The 21,484-nt window shown below is 43.1% G+C and overlaps 1 protein-coding gene across 1 annotated transcript in view; it reads right to left on the bottom strand.

Moving 5' to 3' along the window:
• MCM3AP (minichromosome maintenance complex component 3 associated protein) overlaps positions 1-21,484 on the bottom strand; it is a 693,444-nt gene that overhangs the window by 275,956 nt on the left and 396,004 nt on the right. Inside the window, exons 15-16 of the mRNA XM_085645158.1 lie at positions 8,084-8,257; positions 966-1,079 (exon numbers count right to left, since the gene is read on the bottom strand). Coding sequence (XP_085501284.1) covers positions 966-1,079; positions 8,084-8,257 — 288 coding nt within the window. The remainder of the gene's footprint in view (positions 1-965; positions 1,080-8,083; positions 8,258-21,484) is intronic.

The following is a 21,484-nucleotide window of genomic DNA, read 5'->3' as shown; positions in this document are numbered from 1 at the left end:
TATTCTGGGGCATGGCCCCAGATGTAAAGACCCAGACGCCACTTATTACCACCTGATATGGGACTAATCAAAAGTGGCAAAAGAGGAAGGTGGAGAACCAACACTCGATATATACGTTGCTCACAGAGCAATTGACACCGTATATTTGTTTACAGGGTACTGATGTCATAAGAACAAAGCATAAAATGAAATGTAATTTTGGACAGTTCACAATCTTACAGGTGAAAAGACGAGAAGCCATATGCTGGCTAAGCACAAGACCGCCAGCGACACGACAATGGATTGAGGACCTGGTGGAGTGGTTAACAGTAGAGGAAATAAAATGTAACCTCACTTGAACGGATGACATACTGCAATAAGACCTTGACCTTTGGAAAGCGCTGATGCGCACCCTGATCTACCCTCCAGATGAAAGACTACCTTGAAGGCCGGAAATGTATAAATAACTATGTTGACGCTATAGGGTGTATTACTGTTTTCACACAATTGCGGTCTACGGCTAAGTATTACCCCCCATTGCCCAGTTGCTAAAATGACTGAATTGACACTAGCCACGGTACATGTCTGTTCATCTGCCTACCATCTAAGTCTGTGTGATTCATATAGAATTCTAAAAACAACTTAAATAAAATTGCATTGAAAAAAAATACAAATCAATTCTAAGACGTGGAAATTAACTGGGGATGAAGGTTTGTGAAAGGATAAATCAGTGTTAAACAGGAAGGTTGTGTGGCAGAAATTATTGCCATGAAATGGCTGGCAGGGTATTAGCAAGGGGATGACAGATGGCAAGGGGAGCAATGCTATAAAATGGCTATTAATTGGGATTAGACAAATCAGAGGGATAAATTCAATCACTGGTCACTAACCAGTCACAATGGGATGACTGTTCCCTACGCAACAGCCTCCACCCACACACCAGTACCACATAAACAGACTAGTAGTGATTAAATCACTTTACTTACTTCAGTTCACTAGAGGATAGCTGTACAGTACTCTCTTTTACAACTTCCTCTGCCAGTTCAGAGCAAAGCTCTTGGCTCAGCTGCTCGATCAGGCGCCTTCGCTCCTGTTTCAATCTAAACACAAAAGAAATAGATAGAAGACAAATAATGTCACATATTGGTAGATTCCCAAGCTCCACGCAGGGAGTGATGCAACCATGATAGTATACAATTTAAACAGGCATAGCAAAAGCAAACCGGTCTGGGTTTACTGTGTTAACACATGCAGCGTTATCACATTAGAGGGAGACACACTGGTGGGAACCAGCAGTAGAGAACAAAGAAGGCCACATTTATAAAGTAATCCCTCATACAGTTCAGCAGGAGCACTGGAAAGGAGTTGGAAGAAAACAACCAGCCAATAGCCTTAGTTGAGAGACAAATGCTCGTCTCGTGCCAAGCAGAAAATGACTGAAAAAAGTAAATAAAAAACAATAGCTAAAAGGAACAGAACATGCTCAATATTGTAATTAAACGCATATGGTAAGCAATATGTCTGTTTGACAGCAGCACTGTCAAAACCCAGATCTAAAAATTAAGACTACCAGGGAAATCCGCTGGAAAAAACATGAGAAGAAGGATTAGCTAAAGTAGTGAGAAGTACTGATAGTAGACAGGGTAAAAGGAGTCCTGTCTGAAAAGACTGGGGAAATCGCATAGCAGTTAAAGGGAAGGTTTAGGGTCTCTTCCCTACTCCCCCCAGTAATCCTAAATTGGTCAAAAACAGAAGTTAGACATATGTTTATATTAGAATTGTAAGGTGAGCCACCCACACCCCAAAAGAAGAAGTGGGGGTAGAACCAGGGGTATAGTACAAAGACTAACAATGAGAATTCAATTAAAAGAAGCATCTTATGATGGTAGACATGGCCTGCTAAGGTGACAGTTCATGAGTCAGAATTTAAACAATACTGCTTCCGAAAGGTGTGAACTGACCTCTTGGTGGTCCCTCTATAAATCTAACAGACCGGGACTTTCCTCATAAAAGACTTTCCTCACCGCTAATGGAAACAGCCCTAATTTGTTAGCTTTTCAAAAGCAAACTGTGAGGCAGGAAGACCCATCTAGCTGTGGATTGTTTCTAAAAGGACAAATTGGTAAGGATAGTCTAAAACAAATGACAGAAAAGATTGCTAACCTGTAGTCCTAATTATGTATTGTAGGTATCTTCATTGAAGTCATAAACACTAGAATAATTCTGCGCTGCCTGCATGAACCCTGAAGCACTTCCTAATATATATACATTCCATTTTAAAATCCCATTGGATCTTCAAGTTAATCTGATTTCACGATGATGTACACCCTATGATTGCCTTTCAGAGGTTCAATGTATTTTTATGGGAGCATACAGTGACTCTAAATACCAATTTCATACCTGCATTCCAGCATTTTGCGCAGAAAGGTGGAAATGTATGAAGAAGAGAAAAAGAGAGTGCATTTCCTTGTAAAGAAACCCCGAGGGTTCTCTACCCACAGGGCATCCTACCAGCAGTTTGCCGCAAAAGTCAGCTCTTTAACAGTAATACATGTGATGACATTAGAAGCCATTATTCACATTCCAATGGGGAGCAACAATAGCTGGCAGGTGGGATGATTATGACGTCAATGAAGATACCTACGATGCAGAACACAGACTACAAGTAAGTTACTTTATGCATCGTACGCTCTTCATTTATAGTTATAAACTATAGTATACACAAGGAAGCTTATGGCCGCCTTAAAATGTGACTGCTGGGCAGCAGAAAGAGATAAAAATATTTTCACATTATTTCTAACTGAAGGTATGGCATTAAGCAGATTATATTAAATAGATTTCTTAGTGTTTCGTGGCCCATTTTTGCATCAGCTTGTGCATCAGAGTCTAGACAATAATGTTTAGTGAATATGTGTAGTGACTACCAAGTAGCTGTTTTAAGTATGTCAGCTATGGGCACCATTCGGAACCAAGCTGTAGTAGCTGGTTTTCCTCTGATACAGTGTGCCTGGGTTTACCTGGTTAAGGGTGGTTTGCGATTTGATAGCATGGTGTTATACAATAAATTATCCATCTAGCTATATACTGCTTAGATGTGGCCATTCTTTGCCTAATTGGGCTATAATTAATAAATAATTTAGATGTCTTTCGCAAAACGTTTGTTCTCTCTAGATAAAACCTTTCTAATATCTAAAAAGTGTAGAGCATGCTCTGCAGTTGTTGAAGGATTAGGAACAAATGTAGGAAGGTTTTCTTTTGATTAATAAGGAACTCCAAAACTACTTTGGGGAGGAATGAGGGATGGGTTCCAATTACTACTTTCTTGGCATGAAATATGGTGTGTGGTTACACTGCTGAACATGCTTGCAGTTTGCTTACTCTTTTAGCGGATGACAAATGCTGCAAAGTAGACGTGTATAGGTATGAATGGTGAACCCATCAATTTGGAAAGCACTGTATTTACTCAAGGTGGTAAAGGATGTCAAATTGGATGATGGACCTTTTTTAGAATGACTGAAAAAAGTCTGACTATTGGTATTTTGAAAAAAGAAACTTCAATTGGATATTTTCTGTATGCACTGATGGCTGCCAGATACACTTTTATTGAGGAAAACTTAAGCGGAGACTCAGCCAAGTTTAATAAATAAGGGAGTATCACGTCTTCTTGACACGTGATTTGGTTGACATCAAATGCAGAATCTTTTCCACTTGAAAGCATATTATGTCCTCGTCGATGGACATTTGGTTCAGTTAGGATTTCCATACAGGCTGGTGGTAGATTTAGATGACCATATGGTCTGACTTTAGGAGCCATGCAGCTAAATTAAATGATAGAAGGGTCGGTGTCGAACAATAACCGTGGAGTCTCGCTAACAGGTCAGGTCTGTATGGCAACTTCTTGTGTGGTGTTATGGATACTTCTAACAAGTCCAGGTACCACCACTGTCTTGGCCAATTTTGAGTTATTAGAATCATGTCCAATGTAGATCTGATAGCTTCAGAATCATAGCTGGTGTAGGAAAGTGCCCATTTTTGGCATTGTCACCCCGAGTTTTTGCCTGGTATCCGAAGCAATTTTGATTGAAGTGCACTGAGTTCCTGCTAACCAGGTCCCCAGTGCCAGTGCACTTTCACAAACACAAGGTAACTGTTCAATAGTACCCCAGTTGGAAAGACCTTTGACACCTCTGTAAGACCCTAGTAAATGGTACCTCTGGTACCTAGGGCATGGGTACTAAAGAGGGTACCCAAGGGCTGCAGCATGTATTGTGCCACCCTAAAGGACCCACCACCAAACACATGCAGACTACCATTGGAGGCTGCGTGAAATGATGCAAACAAATGTGAAAACGCGACATGGCACACACCCTGTGTAATCATAAAGTGAATGACATAATGCACTCGCTGTTTCTTAACAAGTTTAACCATTATCTATACTCTTTCATAACTGCCCTGAGGTCCGTTTGGCACCAGGGCAGGCGGGAGATTAGCTATGCATGTAGGCGTAGTGCATAACCAGACTAGTCACACCCCTAAGGTGGGTTACCTGATATGCTCCAAGAAAGTAGGGTTAAACCATTTTGATTTTGGTGGAATTAGAACCTCTGGGACAGGGTTATTCCCACTCCCTACAGGATGTGGTTATATAGGGGGTGTGGTGATCCCAGGGGTAAGTAGACTATTTGCTGCTACCTTTCTCTCCCCCTTAAAGCCCCAAAGTTCAGTATTTAGGTTGTCCCCCGACACCAGGCACTCAGATTCACCTGACTAAGAAGAAGAAGGACAAAGAAAAGCTGAAGAAGCGAGAACTGTGGACTACCGGTGGACTTTTGGCACCAAATCCTGCATGCTCCTGTCCCAACAATCGAGGAGAATCCAACTCGTCCTGCAGCTGTGCATCCCTCAAACGCCTTGGAGGGTTGCCAGCACTTTATCAACCAGCCAGCATCTCCCTTTAAGTGGAGGAGCCACTTCCCTGCAACCTGCAAGCGCCGACTGCAATGTCCGGTTCACTATTCTGCTGACTACTGGGTCCACCGACGCAGCAGCCACCCAGGAGGAGGTCACCATGCTCTAAGCGTGTTTGAAGTCCAATCCAGACTCCAACACTGCAAAAACCGACCAGCCAATGAGGGACGTCAGCTTTGCAGAAGCCAGCACAGAGAGTGGCCCAGCTGTCCTGCTTTGTCCCCCTCTGCAGGTCTGACCGAGAGCACCTATGACACACGGGAACAGCTGACAAAAACCCTCTGCACCCGAGGTCTCCAGCGAGGGTCCACAAACACAGACTATGGCCCTTTCCTCCCAAGATCCTCAACAACTGCGCCCCCTGTTGGGAGCTCCGGGACTTGTCCCCAAATCTTCCTCTGCAGCTTGTTTCTAGGTGCTTCCCCCCCTTCCTTATCAACAGTGTAGCACACAAGGCTACCAATCCGTCCAGCACCTCTGCATCCAGACACTTCAGGGCAGGTAAACCCTAATTTCTGGTGGATCTTGGGATGCTGACCCCCCTAGCACCTGAAGTCTAAAAGGGGACCCCAGAAATACAATTGCAAATTCCTGTATGCCGAATAGGTTTGTTTGTCGAAAGGTAAGCATTACCGTGTGAAAACGCATGTGTGTGAAATTTTCGATTCACTGTAGAAAATTGATAACTCTAAAAAGGACTTAAACAATCATGAAGTTCTTGTTGTTAAAATTTTAAATAAAAATACATGTTCTTTTTCTAAATTGGTCTTGAGCTACTCCTTAATTGTGTGGCTCATTTATTGGCTCTGTGTGGGCAACAACCGCTTAACTCTACCCTTTGATAAACCTAAACTTCTCGCCCACACTACCACGAAGAGAGATTTTTGGGATTATTAATTTAAGTCCTGTTAGCCAATAAGGGTCGCCCGGGCTTTCTACATAGTGTACCTCATTTTGGTACACTACATAAAAAGCCAGCTTCTTACAGTTAATGGCATCGGTGGAAAAGAGCAGAGTAATGGCTTCGACTATTCAATCTAATGGGCATTCACTAGAGATCTCCGTTCTGAGAGTCTGAATGCAAAGTCTCTGCATGCTTTGTTTTCTTTTGTTGCGAAGAGGTCCAAAAGGAGGAGTACCCCAGTCTTGGAAAATGTCCTCAAGAACTTTGTCGTCCTACGCCCATTTGTGAAACTCTTGTAGTATCTGCAGAGAAAGTGTGCTTGCACATTCATCTTCCCTGGAATGTGAATTGCTGATTAGGTTAGGTTTTGGATAGGGCCCATTTCCAAATCGATTGAGCTTGTAGTGACAGCGGCCTCGATCTGGTGTCTGCTTGTCTGTTTATGTAATGCGTGGTGGTAGTGTTGTCTGTTTGTATCTGAATAGTCGATGATACTGTTAGAGACTGGAAAAAGACTTTGTGAGCTTGTTGTACCAGTCTAAGGTCCAAGTAATTTATGTGGTATCACAATGCAGGTTTGAAGTAGGTATTGAGAGTCATTGTATACAGACAGAAAATAAATTGAGCCTCTGATTAGTGATCATACTTCGTCATGAAATCAGATGGACTTGATTGAGCACCCGATGGGATTTTAAAATGTATTTTACAAATAGTAATAGTGCTCCGGGGTACACGCAGGCATCGTTGAATTATTCTAGTATTTATAACTATCAATGAAGATCCTACGATGCCTAATGACTATTAGGATTTATAGATGTCTTTAGTAATATAGAGATCACATTGCGGTGTTCCCCTTACATCTAGTGTTTGAAGTAATTAACCTGATGTATGTGGAAATCCTAAATCATTTTTTGAAGAAAAAGTTTTTTCAACAATAATTTTTAATAAACCTGCATGTAAGATTCATGAGAATACAAGGATTGAGTCTCACTTACCTACAAGCATAAGTAATGGCCACAGGAAAAACAGCTTCCATGAAATATTTTGAAGAGTGGATGTATGCATTAGATAAAAGATGGGCCAGTTCATTTTTACAAGACTATGTTTAAATCCCTGGAATGAGAAGGGTACCAAGTGGATGGAAGACTCAGAGGTGATCCAAAATACACTTCCTCAGTGGGATAAGGGCAAAAGGATGACTTAGAAGCAAAAATCACACACATACTCTAACAGAAGAAACTTGCAACCCAGGTTATGCCATATTAAGACTGTACAGTAGTACATGGCCTTCCTGCCATGCACTTGGATCATTCAGAATAAATATTTCAACCAAATTAGCCCTAAGTACACAATTCTCTGATTTAATTTCCTTTTAAGGATAAATAAAATAACACCATTGAGTTTAATTGGAAATGATTAAATATAAACATCCTAAAATACTGCAGCAAAAAGGCTTCCCATGATTTAAAAATAATTTCACAATTTCAATCTGTTCTACGATTCAACAAGATTCCCATGATACAAAAGCTATATTGTACACGGAAAATGTTCAGGACACTGGGAAGTGCATCATGCATGTTCTCTGCCCAAGTACTGTTCTTACAGGCACTTTCTGTCCTTCTGCCTTGCAACAGGGATTGACTACTATGCTGGGCTCTGCTGTGTTGTGTTAATTTCCGGTGGTACTTTGCCAAGTGCTTTCTTGTCTATTTAGATCTGGGTCCTATTAACACCTTTCCAAACAGTGAATTTCTTAGAAGCAATGCCAAGTTTGTAGATAGACCTAAAAGATTATGTGTGCATGTGTCACACATTGACATCTAGGAAAAGAAAATTGAAAATAAGAGGGGTGGTAAAACAGGGTAGGAGTAATATAACATGAAAAAGATCATTAGAGGATTTAAAAGGAGGTTCCAAAAAGGAGAATCACAACCAGGATCGGGAGAAAATTGCATAGAGGACAAAAAAGGATAAGGGAGTTAGGGGAAGAGCAGGAGGATAATTAAGAGGGAGCGGATTCATTTGGGTTTTCCAGGCAAAGGCGAGTCAGAAAGAGACTATGGTTCAGAATGAGACCCTATGATTAAATCAAATAGATCTTTGCAGGAACGACCAATTACTCACACTTAAAATAGAACACACACTAATACAATGTCATGTGACAGTCCCTCTCTCTGGAGAGATACATCAACTATACAAAGTTGTGTTATCTGAAAGGTTATCCAAACGTACCTGGCTTCCTCTGCCTTGCGTTTCTCCTCCACAGCCCTGCGCTTCTCTTCCTCAGCCCTGCGCTTTTCTGCTTCTACGTGTCTTTTCTCCACCGTTATTACCTCTTTAGCAATACCATGCAGGAATTCATTTGTCACAGTTGTAAGGAGCTCATTTACTTCTGTGTTGGAGACACTGACAAGATGAGAAATAGAGATAGAAAAGAAGAGTCACATCCAAAGCACTATGAATACTATGAATATTTTATCAGTGGTGCTAATATCAACTGCCTACAGCTGTGAGCTGTGAAGCCATGATATAGAAAAATAAATCCACAAAGCTAAAATCAAAGAAAAGTAAAAAACTAAATGACCCCACTAATAAGTCACTAATGCACCTTTTGTAGAAAAATGGATGACGAAGACGGCACCAAAGCGGTTTACAAAGCAAACTGGCTATTCCAAGGAGCCACAAAGCATTATGAATATAGATAAGTACCCACCTTAGGGTGTACCAAACAGCATGTGTATTAAAATGGCCCCACTGAGCGACACCAAAGCATAGTAGAGAAATACCTCACTCCAGGAGCATTAAAGAACTAAAACACCCTTATAAATAAACTCCTTTTATATTAATCATGATATTTGTGATAAAGTTTGTGATTTAGAAAAGATTTAAGGTTACCAGTTTTATGGTATTTGTTTGTTTTGATATTTCTGTCTCTTTATCTATATTTACTTTTTTTGATAATTGTATCTTTTTTTACTATTTTGAAAAATATCACTGGCTGAAAACAATCCTCATTTATTCAACTGACAAATATGCACTCCTACTAGAATGCCTTTCATTTGTCAATTATCTGATTATCCATAACTGATAAATCAATACACTCAATTCAAAACATGTACATTTTAGTGTATATTGTGTGAACCTTTATAGCAATTTAGGTCTCATTGTAATGTAATGTAATGTAAAAGAGCATTTATAGAGCGCAAACTGTCACTCCGCGAGGAGCCTCCTGGCGCTATTCATTAGAAAACGTTCTCTGTTTTTTTTTCCTCTCGCCTGTCAATCAATATAGCTATTGGCCTAGCAGGCGGGACTGATTATTTAGAATCATTAAAAAAAAAACTAATATCTATGTTGTAAAATAAATACAGACATGAAAATAGTTGGTTTTCTGTCCCTATGTATTTCTAAAAATCAGTAAAAATGGAAAACTGGGAGTCCTATTTATATTCCTTTTGTATATCAGCAGATTGAGAAACCAGCAGACCACAGTTCTAAGTTGTAGAAAGATCTTATCAAGGGAGGAAGAGTCGGGTTGAACAAACATAAGAGATTCTATTTCAGGACTAGAGGCTCAGATTATGCTTCTCGTCTTTTACTGCAACAAAACAGCAGCCAACTAGAACATTAATATCAATAAAACTAAAAATCCCATAAGAACAGGAGGCCCTGGCTCCCATCCGCATTTATGGATGTGTTTTTTCCCTTGTTAGAACTGCATAATATTCCTGATAGTTTTCTACAAATTTTAATGAGGAACTTACTGTGATGCATACTGCTGAAGGAATAATTTTGATAAACTTGGATTTGCCACACGTCTACATCCCTCCCTACAGAGCCAGCTGGAGCGGCAAAGATTCTGTTAACAGGCTAAGCCGGAGGAGCTCTATCCCTGTGTAGTCAACCTAATCCATATTTTCTGTGCATTACTCATGGGCTGCTCCCCCTATATTTCCGTGGTGATTACTGCTGTTAACATGTCTGACTGCGAACCTTACTATTCTGGTGAATATGAACCCTATGTGAAAGAGATTGAATATTACTTTGATGATGGCCTGGTAGAGGCTATTGGCATGTCTGTTCAACAATCTGTCAATAAGGCCAAGGGATCTGTTCTTCACCTCTTTTCCCAACACCTTAAACGCTTTCCCAAAAAGAATTCCGCTTCGTCCCCTTCCACCTTCATACAAGAGAGTTTCCCCGCCCCGCAAGAGAGTTCCACACAACTGCAGAACTTGCCTCATGCTGAGGTGCTTGCAACACTCTCTCAAGATTGGTTGAGAGACCATAGATACAATGTCCGTCACCCCAGTCAACCTCAAACTCAAAAACCTACCCCGGTAGATTCAGATATGGATTCTGGCTCTTCTTATTCCTCTTGTTATGTCCCTCCTGATCCGGCTAAGAAAATGCAAAAGAAATTCTGCAATCTCCTGAAGGTGAATCCCAGCTCTTGGTCCTCTAATCCTCTACTGAGGAATTTATCAAGTAGTGAGGGTGAAGATGCTGGAGAGGGTACACCATAAATAGTACAAGGGAATACTTTTTTACACAAAGTCTAGAAAATCAGGATGGGAAGGAATATGCTACTTACCAGTATGCATCTGTTCTTGGCATGTAGAGCTGCAGAGTTGTACACTTAGCATAGGTCGCCATCTGGTGTTGGGCCCGGATGTTTGCAGTTTGTTTTTCTTCTTGGACAGTCTTTGGAAGTCACGAGTTTGGTGACTCCTCCTTCGGTCCGTACTGCGCATGGGCTTCGGCTCCATCCTCAGATTGTTTTTCGCCAACAGGGAAATGATGGAGCGTAGTAATAACAGTGAGAAACCCATGTGTTGTATCTAAATAAGATGTACTGGAACGGATACAGGTAGCCGGGGAGGCGGGTGGGCGTGTACAACTCTGCAGCTCTACATGCCAAGAACAGATGCATACTGGTAAGTAGCATATTCCGTTCGAGGCATATGAGCTGCAGATTGTACACTTACCATAGATTATATAGCAGTACCCAACCTTAGCGGCGACCACCGGTATCCGTTGCAGCTGTTTGAAAAAGTGTCTTTAGTACAGCCTGGCCCACCCTAGCTTGCTGCTTGGAATGCACATCTACACAGTAATGTTTTGTGAAGGTGTGCGGTGTAGACCATGTGGCTGCCTTGCAGATGTCATCTAAGGGTATATTCCCTAGAAAAGCCATAGAAGCCCCTAACTTTCTTGTAGAGTGGGCTTTAGGGGGAACAGATAATGTTCTCTTTGCCTTTTGATAGCAAATTTGTATGCATTTTACAATCCACCTAGCTATCCCTGATTTTGAAATGGGGTTGCCTTTATGTGGTGGAGAGAAGGAAACGAATAATTGTTTAGTCTTCCTGAAGGGTTGCGTTCTTTGTATGTAGTATAGCAACGCTCTTTTCACATCAAGTGTGTGTAAGGCCCTTTCCGCAACAGATTGGGGTTGCGAAAAGAAGACAGGTAATTCCACTGATTGATTGAGGTGGAAGGGGGAAATGACTTTGGGCAGAAACTTCGGATTTGTGCGAAGTATGACCTTGCTGTGGTGCATCTGTATGTAGGGTTCCTGTATGGTGAACGCTTGTATTTCACCAACCCTTCTAAGGGAAGTGATAGCTACAAGGAAAGCTGTTTTCCAGGTGAGAAACTGTAGCTCACATTTGTGCATTGGTTCGAAGGGCGGACCCATTAGTCGTGTAAGAACTAAATTTAGATTCCATACAGGGGAAGGTGGTGCCCTGGGAGGAATTACTCGTTTAAGGCCTTCCATGAAGGCTTTAATAGCGGGCACTCTGAAGAGTGATAAATGCTGCCTGTTTTGTAGATAAGCAGCGATCGCTGCTAGGTGTAGGCGTATGGATGAATATGCCAGGTTACACCTGTGAAGATGGAGCAGATAGCATATAATGTGCTGTATGGATGCATCTAGAGGGTTGATTGTATTGTTACGGCAGTAAATTACAAATCTTTTCCACTTTGCGGCATAGCATGCTCTAGTGGTAGGACGTCTTGCTTCCATGATGATGTTCATACAATCAGGGGGAAGGTTAAGGTATCCGAATTCTAGGATTTCAGGAGCCAGATCGCCAGGTTGAGCTGAGCTGGGTCCGGGTGCCTGATTTCTCCATGGTTCTGGGTTAGGAGGCATGGGGATAGATGCAGTTTTTGATGTGGTACCACTGACAGTTGTAGTAGCGTGGTGTACCACGGCTGCCTGGCCCACGTTGGAGCTACCAGAATGAGTGTGAGGGAGTGTTGTTGTAGCTTCCTGACCACTAATGGAATTAGTGGGAGAGGTGGAAAGGCGTATGCAAATCTGCCTGACCAGTTCATCCATATCGCATTGCCCTTGGACAATGGGTGTGGGTATCTGGCGGCGAAGCTTGGGCATTTTTTGTTTTCGTGGGTGGCGAAGAGGTCTATCTGAGGATGCCCCCACTGTTGGAAGAATGGGTGAAGAACTTGTGGATGCAGTTCCCATTCGTGTATTTGTTGCGTTTGTCTGCTGAGCAGATCTGCCATGGTGTTTTGTACGCCTGGAACGTGCTGTGCCAGGAGAAAGATGTTTTGAGGAATTGCCCATCTCCATATGCTCTGGGCTAAGCGGGAGAGCTGGGGAGAGTGTGTCCCCCCCTGTTTTTGGATATAATACATTGCAGTCATATTGTCTGTGCGAATGAGGACTGCTTTGCCCGAAATCTGTTTTTGGAAAGATTTTAGGGCTAGAAAGATCGCCAAGAGCTCCAGATGGTTGATGTGGAGCGATTTTTGCTGTGGCGTCCATAGACCCTGCATGGTGAGGTGTAGAAGGTGCGCTCCCCAGCCGGAGAGCGATGCGTCCGCTGTTAGAGTCACTTGAGGAACCGGGTCCAGGAACGGCCGCCCTTTGGAAAGGTTTGTGGTGTTCCACCACTGCAGAGAGTGATGTGTGCGGCCGTCCACCAACACCAGATCCGTCAGCTGACCCTGGGCCTGGTTCCACTGTTGTGCTAGGCACTCTTGAAGTGGACGCATGTGGAGTCTTGCATGGGGCACTATGAAAATGCAAGACGCCATCATTCCTATGAGCTTCATAAACACTTGCTGGAAGAGAGTGCTGAGGAAGGAATGTTTTGCGTAAGGCTTGAATGCTTGCAATTCTGGCTGAGTTTGGATAGGCAATACCCTTGGAGGTGTCTATAGTGGCCCCGAGGTATTGCTTTGTGTGAGATGGTATGAGGTGGGACTTTTGGTAGTTCACCGTGAAGCCTAGCTGGTGGAGCAGTTGGATGGTGCTGTTTGTATGCTGCACACATTGGTGGTAGGACGCGGCTTTTATCAGCCAGTCGTCTAGGTAAGGGAAGACGTGAATATGTTGACGTCTGAGGTGTGCTGCTACTACTGCTAGGCATTTGGTAAATACCCGTGGTGCGGTGGTGACCCCGAAGGGGAGAACCGTGAATTGGTAATGTTGCCCGTCCACCACGAACCTGAGGTATTTCCTGTGAGAGGGGTGTATTGGAATGTGAAAGTATGCGTCTTTCAGATCCAAGGTTGTGAGAAAGTCTCCCTGGCAGAGGAGTGGGAGGACTTGTTGTAGAGTGACCATGTGAAAATGGTCTGAGTGTATGTAGGCATTTAGAGGCCGGAGGTCCAGAATGGGTCTGAGGGTCTCGTCTCTCTTTGGTATTAAGAAAAATAGAGAGTAGACCCCTAGATTTCGTTGGTTGACGGGGACCTGCTCTATAGCATGTTTTTGCAGGAGTGAAAGTACCTCTTGTTTGAGCAGTGTGGAATGTTCTTGAGACATTGGACGGTGCCTTGGTGGGATATTGGGTGGGGTAGATGTTAGCTCTAGACAGTACCCAGACCGAATAATTTGGGTCACCCATTTGTCCGATGTTATGGACTCCCATACGTGGATAAAGTTTTGTAGCCTGCCCCCGACCGGAGTGGAATGGTCTGGGGGGAGCGGAGGGGAGTCATTGTGCGGGGGGGGGGTGGCAGAACGGGTGTTGTTGGTTTTGCCCCTGCCCTTATTGTTGTTACCCCTGTAACCACCTCTCTGATTGCCCTTTGAAAAGGTATTTTGAGGAGGGGACTTGTAGGAGGAAGAGGCGTTATCGGTGGAGGAGCCTCTACCTGTGCCACGAAAGGACGAGCGTCGAAAGGAACGTTTGGAGGCTTGTGTTTGGAGTGCCCCCATAGACTTTGCTGTGTCTGTGTCTTTCTTCATTTTTTCGAGCGCTTCGTCTACCTTTGGCCCAAAGAGTGTTTCTTGGTCAAAGGGGTGATTGAGTATGGATGCCTGGACTTCTGGTTTGAACCCTGAGATCCTGAGCCAGGCGTGGCGGCGAAGCAGGACACTGGTATTTATGGCCCTAGAAGCAGTGTCGGCTGCATCGAGGGCACACTTAATGGAGGTGTTTGTGATTAGTTTACCCTCCTGTATGAGGTCATGAGCCTTGTGCTTGTATTTTTCTGGAAGGTGCTGCATAAGAGCTTCTAGTTCGTCATAGTGTGCTCTATCATATCGCGCAAGCAGTGCTTGTGTGTTTGCAATGCGCCACATGTTTGCAGCTTGGGAGGCGGTGCGTTTACCAGACGCGTCCAGAAGTTTAGATTCTTTGTCTGGCGGTGGGGCATCTCCTGAGGATTGGGAGTTAGCCCGCTTTCTAGCTGTGGAGACAACTAGGGAATCTAGGGGAGCAGGGCCCTTGATGTAAGCAGGGTCTGTGGGTGCCGCCTTGTACTTCTTCTCTATTCTAGGGTTCAGTACTCTGGCTCTGACAGGGTCTTTGAACACCTCTGTAGCGTGCTTGGTGACACCCTTAAGCATGGGTAAAATGGAAGTAGATTTGTCTTGTATATCAAATGTATCCAGTAGGAAGTCTTCTTCTACTGGTTCACTGTGCATGTCCACCCCATGGTAGTGTGCTGCTCTCTGCACTAAATGATGGAAACCTAAGGAGTCCTCTGGAGGAGATGGCCTTGATGGGTATAGGTCGTCCTGAGGTGCATTGGGTATATCAGGGTTATTGTAATCCTCCCATGGATCTGGGGTCCCTGGTGGAGTGGGATCCATTGGGGGGTCCGCCGGGTAATTGTCCGGATCCCCATCATCTGGATCTGGGGATGGGGCCGGATCGTAGTGAGGTAAAGGTGGCGGAGACCTGTGAGGTGGGGGCGGTGGAGGAGGTGTGGGTAGGGGAGGCGGTGGTGGGGAGGGCACTCTGAGGGGAGAAGTAGCAGAGTCCTTCCTTTTGGGTAGAGGAGGAGGAGCCGGAGCATCAAGGCGTCTTTTCTTGGTAGTTAAAGTCAAAAGCCCAGTCTTTGGACAAAGTCTTTTGTAAAGGGTCTGGTGTAAACAGAGCCAACGGTGTCGAGTCGTCTGTCGGCACCGGTGATTTCGGAACCGGGGGTTTCGATGGTCTGTGTGCGCCATGCTTTTTTGAGGTCTCCGGGTGTTTCGGCGTCGAATGATGTTTCGGCGCCGGAGCGTCGGTGCCGACAGATTTGTGTTTGTGTTTGGTCGGCACCGAGTGTCCAGGCTTCGGCACCGGTGGTTTCGGAGTCGAGCTGGATTTTGCAGTCTTCGGTGCCGGATGCTGTTTTTCGGCACCGGGTGTCGGCTGGCTCGATCCCGAGCTGCCGTGAGACTTTGGGTGCTTCGACACCGGGCCCGAAGGTGGGGTGATCGAAGTTTTGGTTTTGGTTTTGCCCAGGCCGGCAAGCGAGGGAGTAACCTGAGTCTCTTTGGTTTTCGGCGCGGGGGTGGGAGGGGGCATAGTACTCACGGCCCGCTGCGCTGGTGTAACGTCCTCCACGTCGGAGTCGTCGGCCTCGGAAGCGCTGACGACGTCTTCCTCCTGCTCGGTGTGTGTTTGCCCCGAAGCTTCGGCGTCGTCTCCGAAGATGTCCGGTGGAGCTGCCGAGGATGAGTGCGCCATGGTGCGTCGAGCTCTTCGATCTCGGATGGTCTTCTTCGATCGAAAAGACTTGCAGGCGGGGCAGTCTCTAGCCTCGTGTTCCGGAGAGAGGCAAAGGTTACACACCTGATGGAGGTCGGTGTGGGGAAATTTAGACCCACATTTTGGGCACTTTTTGAACGGAGTCCTTTCCATCGGCCGGGACCGGAGTCGCGGAGGGCCCGAAGGCCGGTGTCGATGTACGGGATGGAGAAAAGTGCCGCTTCGAGAGATGAAGATGATGAAGGAACTCGAAGAATCGAGGATTTTCCGTCGAGGCTGGAACCGTAGAAGTTCGAAGCCGGAGCACGAAGTATCACATCCGAGCCCGATGGCGGAAAAAAACAATCTGAGGATGGAGCCGAAGCCCATGCGCAGTACGGACCGAAGGAGGAGTCACCAAACTCGTGACTTCCAAAGACTGTCCAAGAAGAAAAACAAACTGCAAACATCCGGGCCCAACACCAGATGGCGACCTATGCTAAGTGTACAATCTGCAGCTCATATGCCTCGAACATGTGGTTTCCATTTCCCGCACACATGTGGGAGAAAAAATAGAAGGGGAGCAAGAGGACAAGGGACCAACACTGTCATGGAGCAGAACCAAACAATAACTAGAGATCAGATGTACGATGTTGAAGTAGTGAATTTCTCTAAAAAGGAGTTAAATGCTGTTATGATCTCACTACTTCAGAAAGGGGTGAGTTTTTGTCTAGCCGAAGAGTTTGAATTTGTTAACTTCAGATTTGATGTATACAAATTTGTGAGACAAATCCTGTGAAGAGTAAAACTTCGATTCAGGATATTGTTATACAGGATTGGTCTATACAGGATGTTCATGATATGACGACTCTCTTGTCCATTACCGACTACGAAGAAAACCCTGTATCTATTCATAGGGTACTGACAGATTTAGAACTATGTACAAATTTTATTGAGGATAGTGGCCTGAAGCATAAATCGAAATGGGTGCCACAGCTCTCTAGTTTCAAGAACAGACCTATTTTATAAGGTTGTAAAGTCCGAAATTGACAAATTGGAAAATAAATCATGCATGAAGGGTAGGAGCTATTACAATAATAACCTATCCACATGGGAACAACAGGCTCTAAAGATACTGAGATCAGATCAATCTCTAACAATTAGGGAGGCAGACATGGGAGGAAATATTGTAGTGATGAATAGGTCCGACTATGATGCGGAAATCAAACAAACTAGGCAATTTATCATGTTACAAGAAATGGAGACACATTCCTGTTCCTGAGATTACAAAATATATTAATGCTGAATTAAAATAGTATGAGTAAGAACTTTTGAATGATGATAGTTTAGTTTATAACTTATAAAGCGCCTGAATCACCCCCAGAGGGGTATCTCCGTGCTACGGAAGAGCAACAGTTAGGAAGGAGAAGAGATTTCAGAAGAGCTCAGTTTTTAGGAGTTTTCGGAATAGTGAATAGCCTGGGCATTTCTGAATGTGGCTGGGAAGTTGATTCCAGTACGAGGGGGCTAGGTAATAAAAGGCTTACCCACCTGAGGCGGGATTTCTTAACACGAGGTTCCCAAAGTAGCGACTTAGAGCCTGAACGGAGTGTTCTGGAAGGCTGGTAATGGGTAAGCCTATCTGCTAGGTAGCCAGGGCCATTGCCATTTAGTGCTTTGTGCACAATGCAGCAAATTTTAAATCTGATCCGCTTACGGATTGGCATGATGATGAGTACTATTATCTTTTAATTGATCGGCCAAGCTTTTCATGTATGTACACATTATCTACAATTCACATGGAGCTCCCCTTCCACCCCGGGAGGCCAATAGTTGCAGGTACTGGTGTGCCTGCTAAAAAGTTATCGGAATTTGCAGATATTTTTTGACGTCCTTTTGTGACAAATCTTCCATCCTTCATTTGTGACACTAAGCATATTTTAAACCCAATGAATAACGTTGTCTGGGAACCAGGAATGATCATGGTAAATTTGGGTATAGTCTCACTATATACCAACATATTACATGAACAAGGGCTACTAGCATTACGACGTTACCTCAACAAGAGATCTGTGGAGTTTTGGGAGCATTCGGATATGTTAATTATAATGCCTAGAATTATATTTGAGAATAATGTTTTCTGTACATTGGAGAATGGCATAAGCAATTATACAGGACCGCGATGGGTTCCCGATTTGCGCTGTCCCTGGAGAATCTCTTTATGGGATGGTTTGAAGGAAAAGGGCAAAATGGATTAACAATTTCCAGTATTGGGGATGGTACATTGATGACTGTTTGATGCTTGGGAATGGAGATGTAGTGGAGTTACAAGAGTTTTTTGGATTTAATGCAAATGACTATAACTTGTCCTTTACTTTTGGATATAGTAGAGAACGTATTGTGTTCCTGGATGTTGAACTTTGTGTAGTTATAGATAAAAAAACATTGTAAAATGTTTAGAAAGAAAACTTTCTGCAAATCCCTGCTTCTTTGCTAGCAGTTTGCATCCTAAATGTCGGATCAACTCTCTACCTTATGGAGAAATGCTTAGACTTAGGAGGAATTGTAGTGAAGATGGTGATTTCTTGAATACCTTTCAGAACATAGAAGAAAGATTTCGGGTGTGAGGGCATGATAACTAAGTTGTATTAAAAGCAAGTACAAAATTTAAACCGTAGGGTGACACAATCAGAAACAAAACATCAAGAAACAGATTTCAGGGATTAGGATCGTAATTATCTTTCACCGCTAGCCAGGAAAATGTATAATGTTTTTTCTAAGAAATTGGCATTTACTTTATGCGGATAGGATGTTACGACCGTTCCTTACAATGAAACACGGTATGACCTTCTGTAAATGATATTGAGGAATATGATCAGTCCTAATTACCCTACTCAACGTGTGCATAGATTTAGCTTTGCCAAATTGGCATTTGGATTTTACAAATCTGGACACTGCAATCAATATGTGTAGGTTGGCGATGGATGGTATCCCCGAGTTTTAGTTTAACGACTCAGGAATGAATAAGATACACATGCATATTGATTGTAGCACCATACAATTTATGTGATCATATGTATATGCAAAAAAATATACAATGGAAGTACGGTTAGACCCTTACGAGAGAGACTTTCAGAACATTTCCGTGTATTAAAACAATTGGACTCCAGATACCCTATAGCATTGCATGTTAAATACCGTACAGCGCAGAGCTTGCTTTGGAGTTTTTTTTATGGTACTGATGTGGAACCCAGTGATGCTAGAGGAGGTAACAAGGGACTAAGACTGCGCCAATGTGAGGCTAAATGGATCATGAGATTACATGCAGTAGAAAACGGTCTTAACATTGATAATGAAATGCAATATTTTCTTGCCACATTGTGATTATATATGTTCTGTTGGGTTTCCCTATATGTATACCCTGGAGAGAATTAGGGAGACATTTATGAGGGTATTGCTATTCTCTAGTACGTAGCAATTAACACTATTGTTATTTTGCTGAGAGATTTGGATTGCATTAAGGAGGATAAGATCTTGAACTGTTTACATTAGATAATCTGTGCACTTGCAAGTGTGGATTTGATGCAATGCAACCTTTCAGATTAACGATCTCCTTCCCCCTCCCCCTTTCTTTTTTACTGAATAATATGTACCAAGCCTTTTTCCTGTTTGCAAACAGACAGATTCTCAGAATCTGCCCGTTTGCGAATGGAAAAAAGACTTTTGGGATGTATCATCTCAAAAGGCCATCGCAAAATAGAGAATCGCAAAATTTGCGATTCTCTATTTTGCGAATGCAATTAAGGAATTGCAAATTGCAATTCCTTAAATGCAATTCTAGAAGCACCAGAAATTTGCTATTTGGTCTTAAGGAATAGCAAATTACCACCAACTTCAAGTTGGTGGTAGTTTGCAGTTCTTTAAAAAAGCACTTTTTTGATTTTTTAAAAGTGCCATATGTCGCACATACATGCCCTTAGGGCATGTGTGTGTGCAAAATGTGCACACATGCATATTTCAGGGGTGCAACAGAGTGTCCTTTTGGCACCCTTGCAACCTTGAAATTGCATTCTCAATTTGCGATTCACTAATTGGTAATCGCAAATTGGGAATGTCTTCCCATTCATTCCTATGGGCCTCCTAGCCCATAGGAATGAATGGGAAGGTATTCCTTATTTGCGAATCTCAATTTGCAATTCACAAATAAAGAATATGTTGGATTCGCAAATCTTTTAGCAAATCCTACAAACATTGCATTTTGTGATTTTCTAATTGCGATTCGCTAAAAATCACAATTTGAGAATCGCAAAACTCTTTTTTTATACATATGGCCCATAGTCTTATGGACCCTACCTTACTGATACACTCTAATATTGAATTATACTACACTTAAGCACATATTAGCACATTAGAATGACGGATTGACATTGGCTAGATCCATGTGATCGCAATGGTTGAAAGCTGCTTTAATGGACATCAAAGTGAGATATGCGATATATTGATATAAAAATAAGAACTGAGTTGTGATAAGGTAGTGATTCACTTATGGGTACTCCCAGATGATACTGCATACAGAGACGTTGGTTTTAGATTCTCTTAGGCAATAGTGACTGGTTATATCAAGCAATCCCGGTAACTAGAGACCGGTCAAGATGGCGCTGAATTCTGTTTGCATACCAATGCTATTATGACTGACCTATTATAAGCTTTTGATAATTTTGACGATTAGAGATTCACTGTGATGATGTTGAGTAGTTATTTAAGTCTTAATCCATTCCATAAGGAATTAATGGTGGGTGACATTTAGTAAATATTTAACTTGTTGTTTGTAGATTCTCTAAGATGGCGCTTAATTTTCCAATGTTAAAATAATTTTTGTTTGTAGAAGTCAGTCATTGATTGTGTGTTTAAATTGGTATCTTTAGATGGGGCTTGTTGGAAACACCGGTAATGATACAAGTTGAAGTATTCTCCATGATCTGGTAAGTTTGTTACATGCCCGTACCAATATAACAACAGAGATTACGGACTAGGAAACTTTTGATGTTAGTTAAGAACGTGTTGCATTCGCATAGGACTTGAACGACACAGGCTGAGCTTGGTGTTTAGCGTTAAATGTAGTAGCACTCAATGTTTTCACAGAACATGGTACAAATGGGATTATCAGCGATATTGTACCAGTGACCCATTTTAGTTCAGGTGACAGACTAGTATTTTGTCACAGAGAGGTCAGTCAATGGGTGATCTACAGACATTTAAAAATGGAAGGAATCCATTAACTGAGAGATTTGTTGATGGAAAACGACTGGATGGTCCGCTCGGCCCGGAGGGGTTTTACCTTACAGTCCCTATCTTTCCAACGCACAGGCAATTCCTTCAATTTCAATGGCGGGAACAATGGTACGAGTATCTGGCCCTCCCCTTCAGACTTTCTTCAGCACACTGGTGCTTCACCAAGCTGCTGCATCCTGTGGTGGAGAGACTCCGAGAAAGCAAGATGAGACTAATCAGTTATTTGGACAACATGATTCCCATGGCACAATCCCAAGATCATCTTCTAGAACACCTATCTTATAGGATTCCTCTCCTACAAGATCTAGGCTTTGTCATTACCAAGTGAAATCCAGTGTGACACTGACAAAAAAGAAAGAGTCCCTGAGGTTCCAGACCGACTCAGCCAAGGCACACTTCT

This window comes from Triturus cristatus, chromosome 3_1 (assembly GCF_964204655.1).
Source record: "Triturus cristatus chromosome 3_1, aTriCri1.1, whole genome shotgun sequence".
Taxonomy (NCBI): Eukaryota; Metazoa; Chordata; class Amphibia; order Caudata; family Salamandridae; genus Triturus; species Triturus cristatus.
This window is presented reverse-complemented; position numbering and strand designations above follow the sequence as displayed.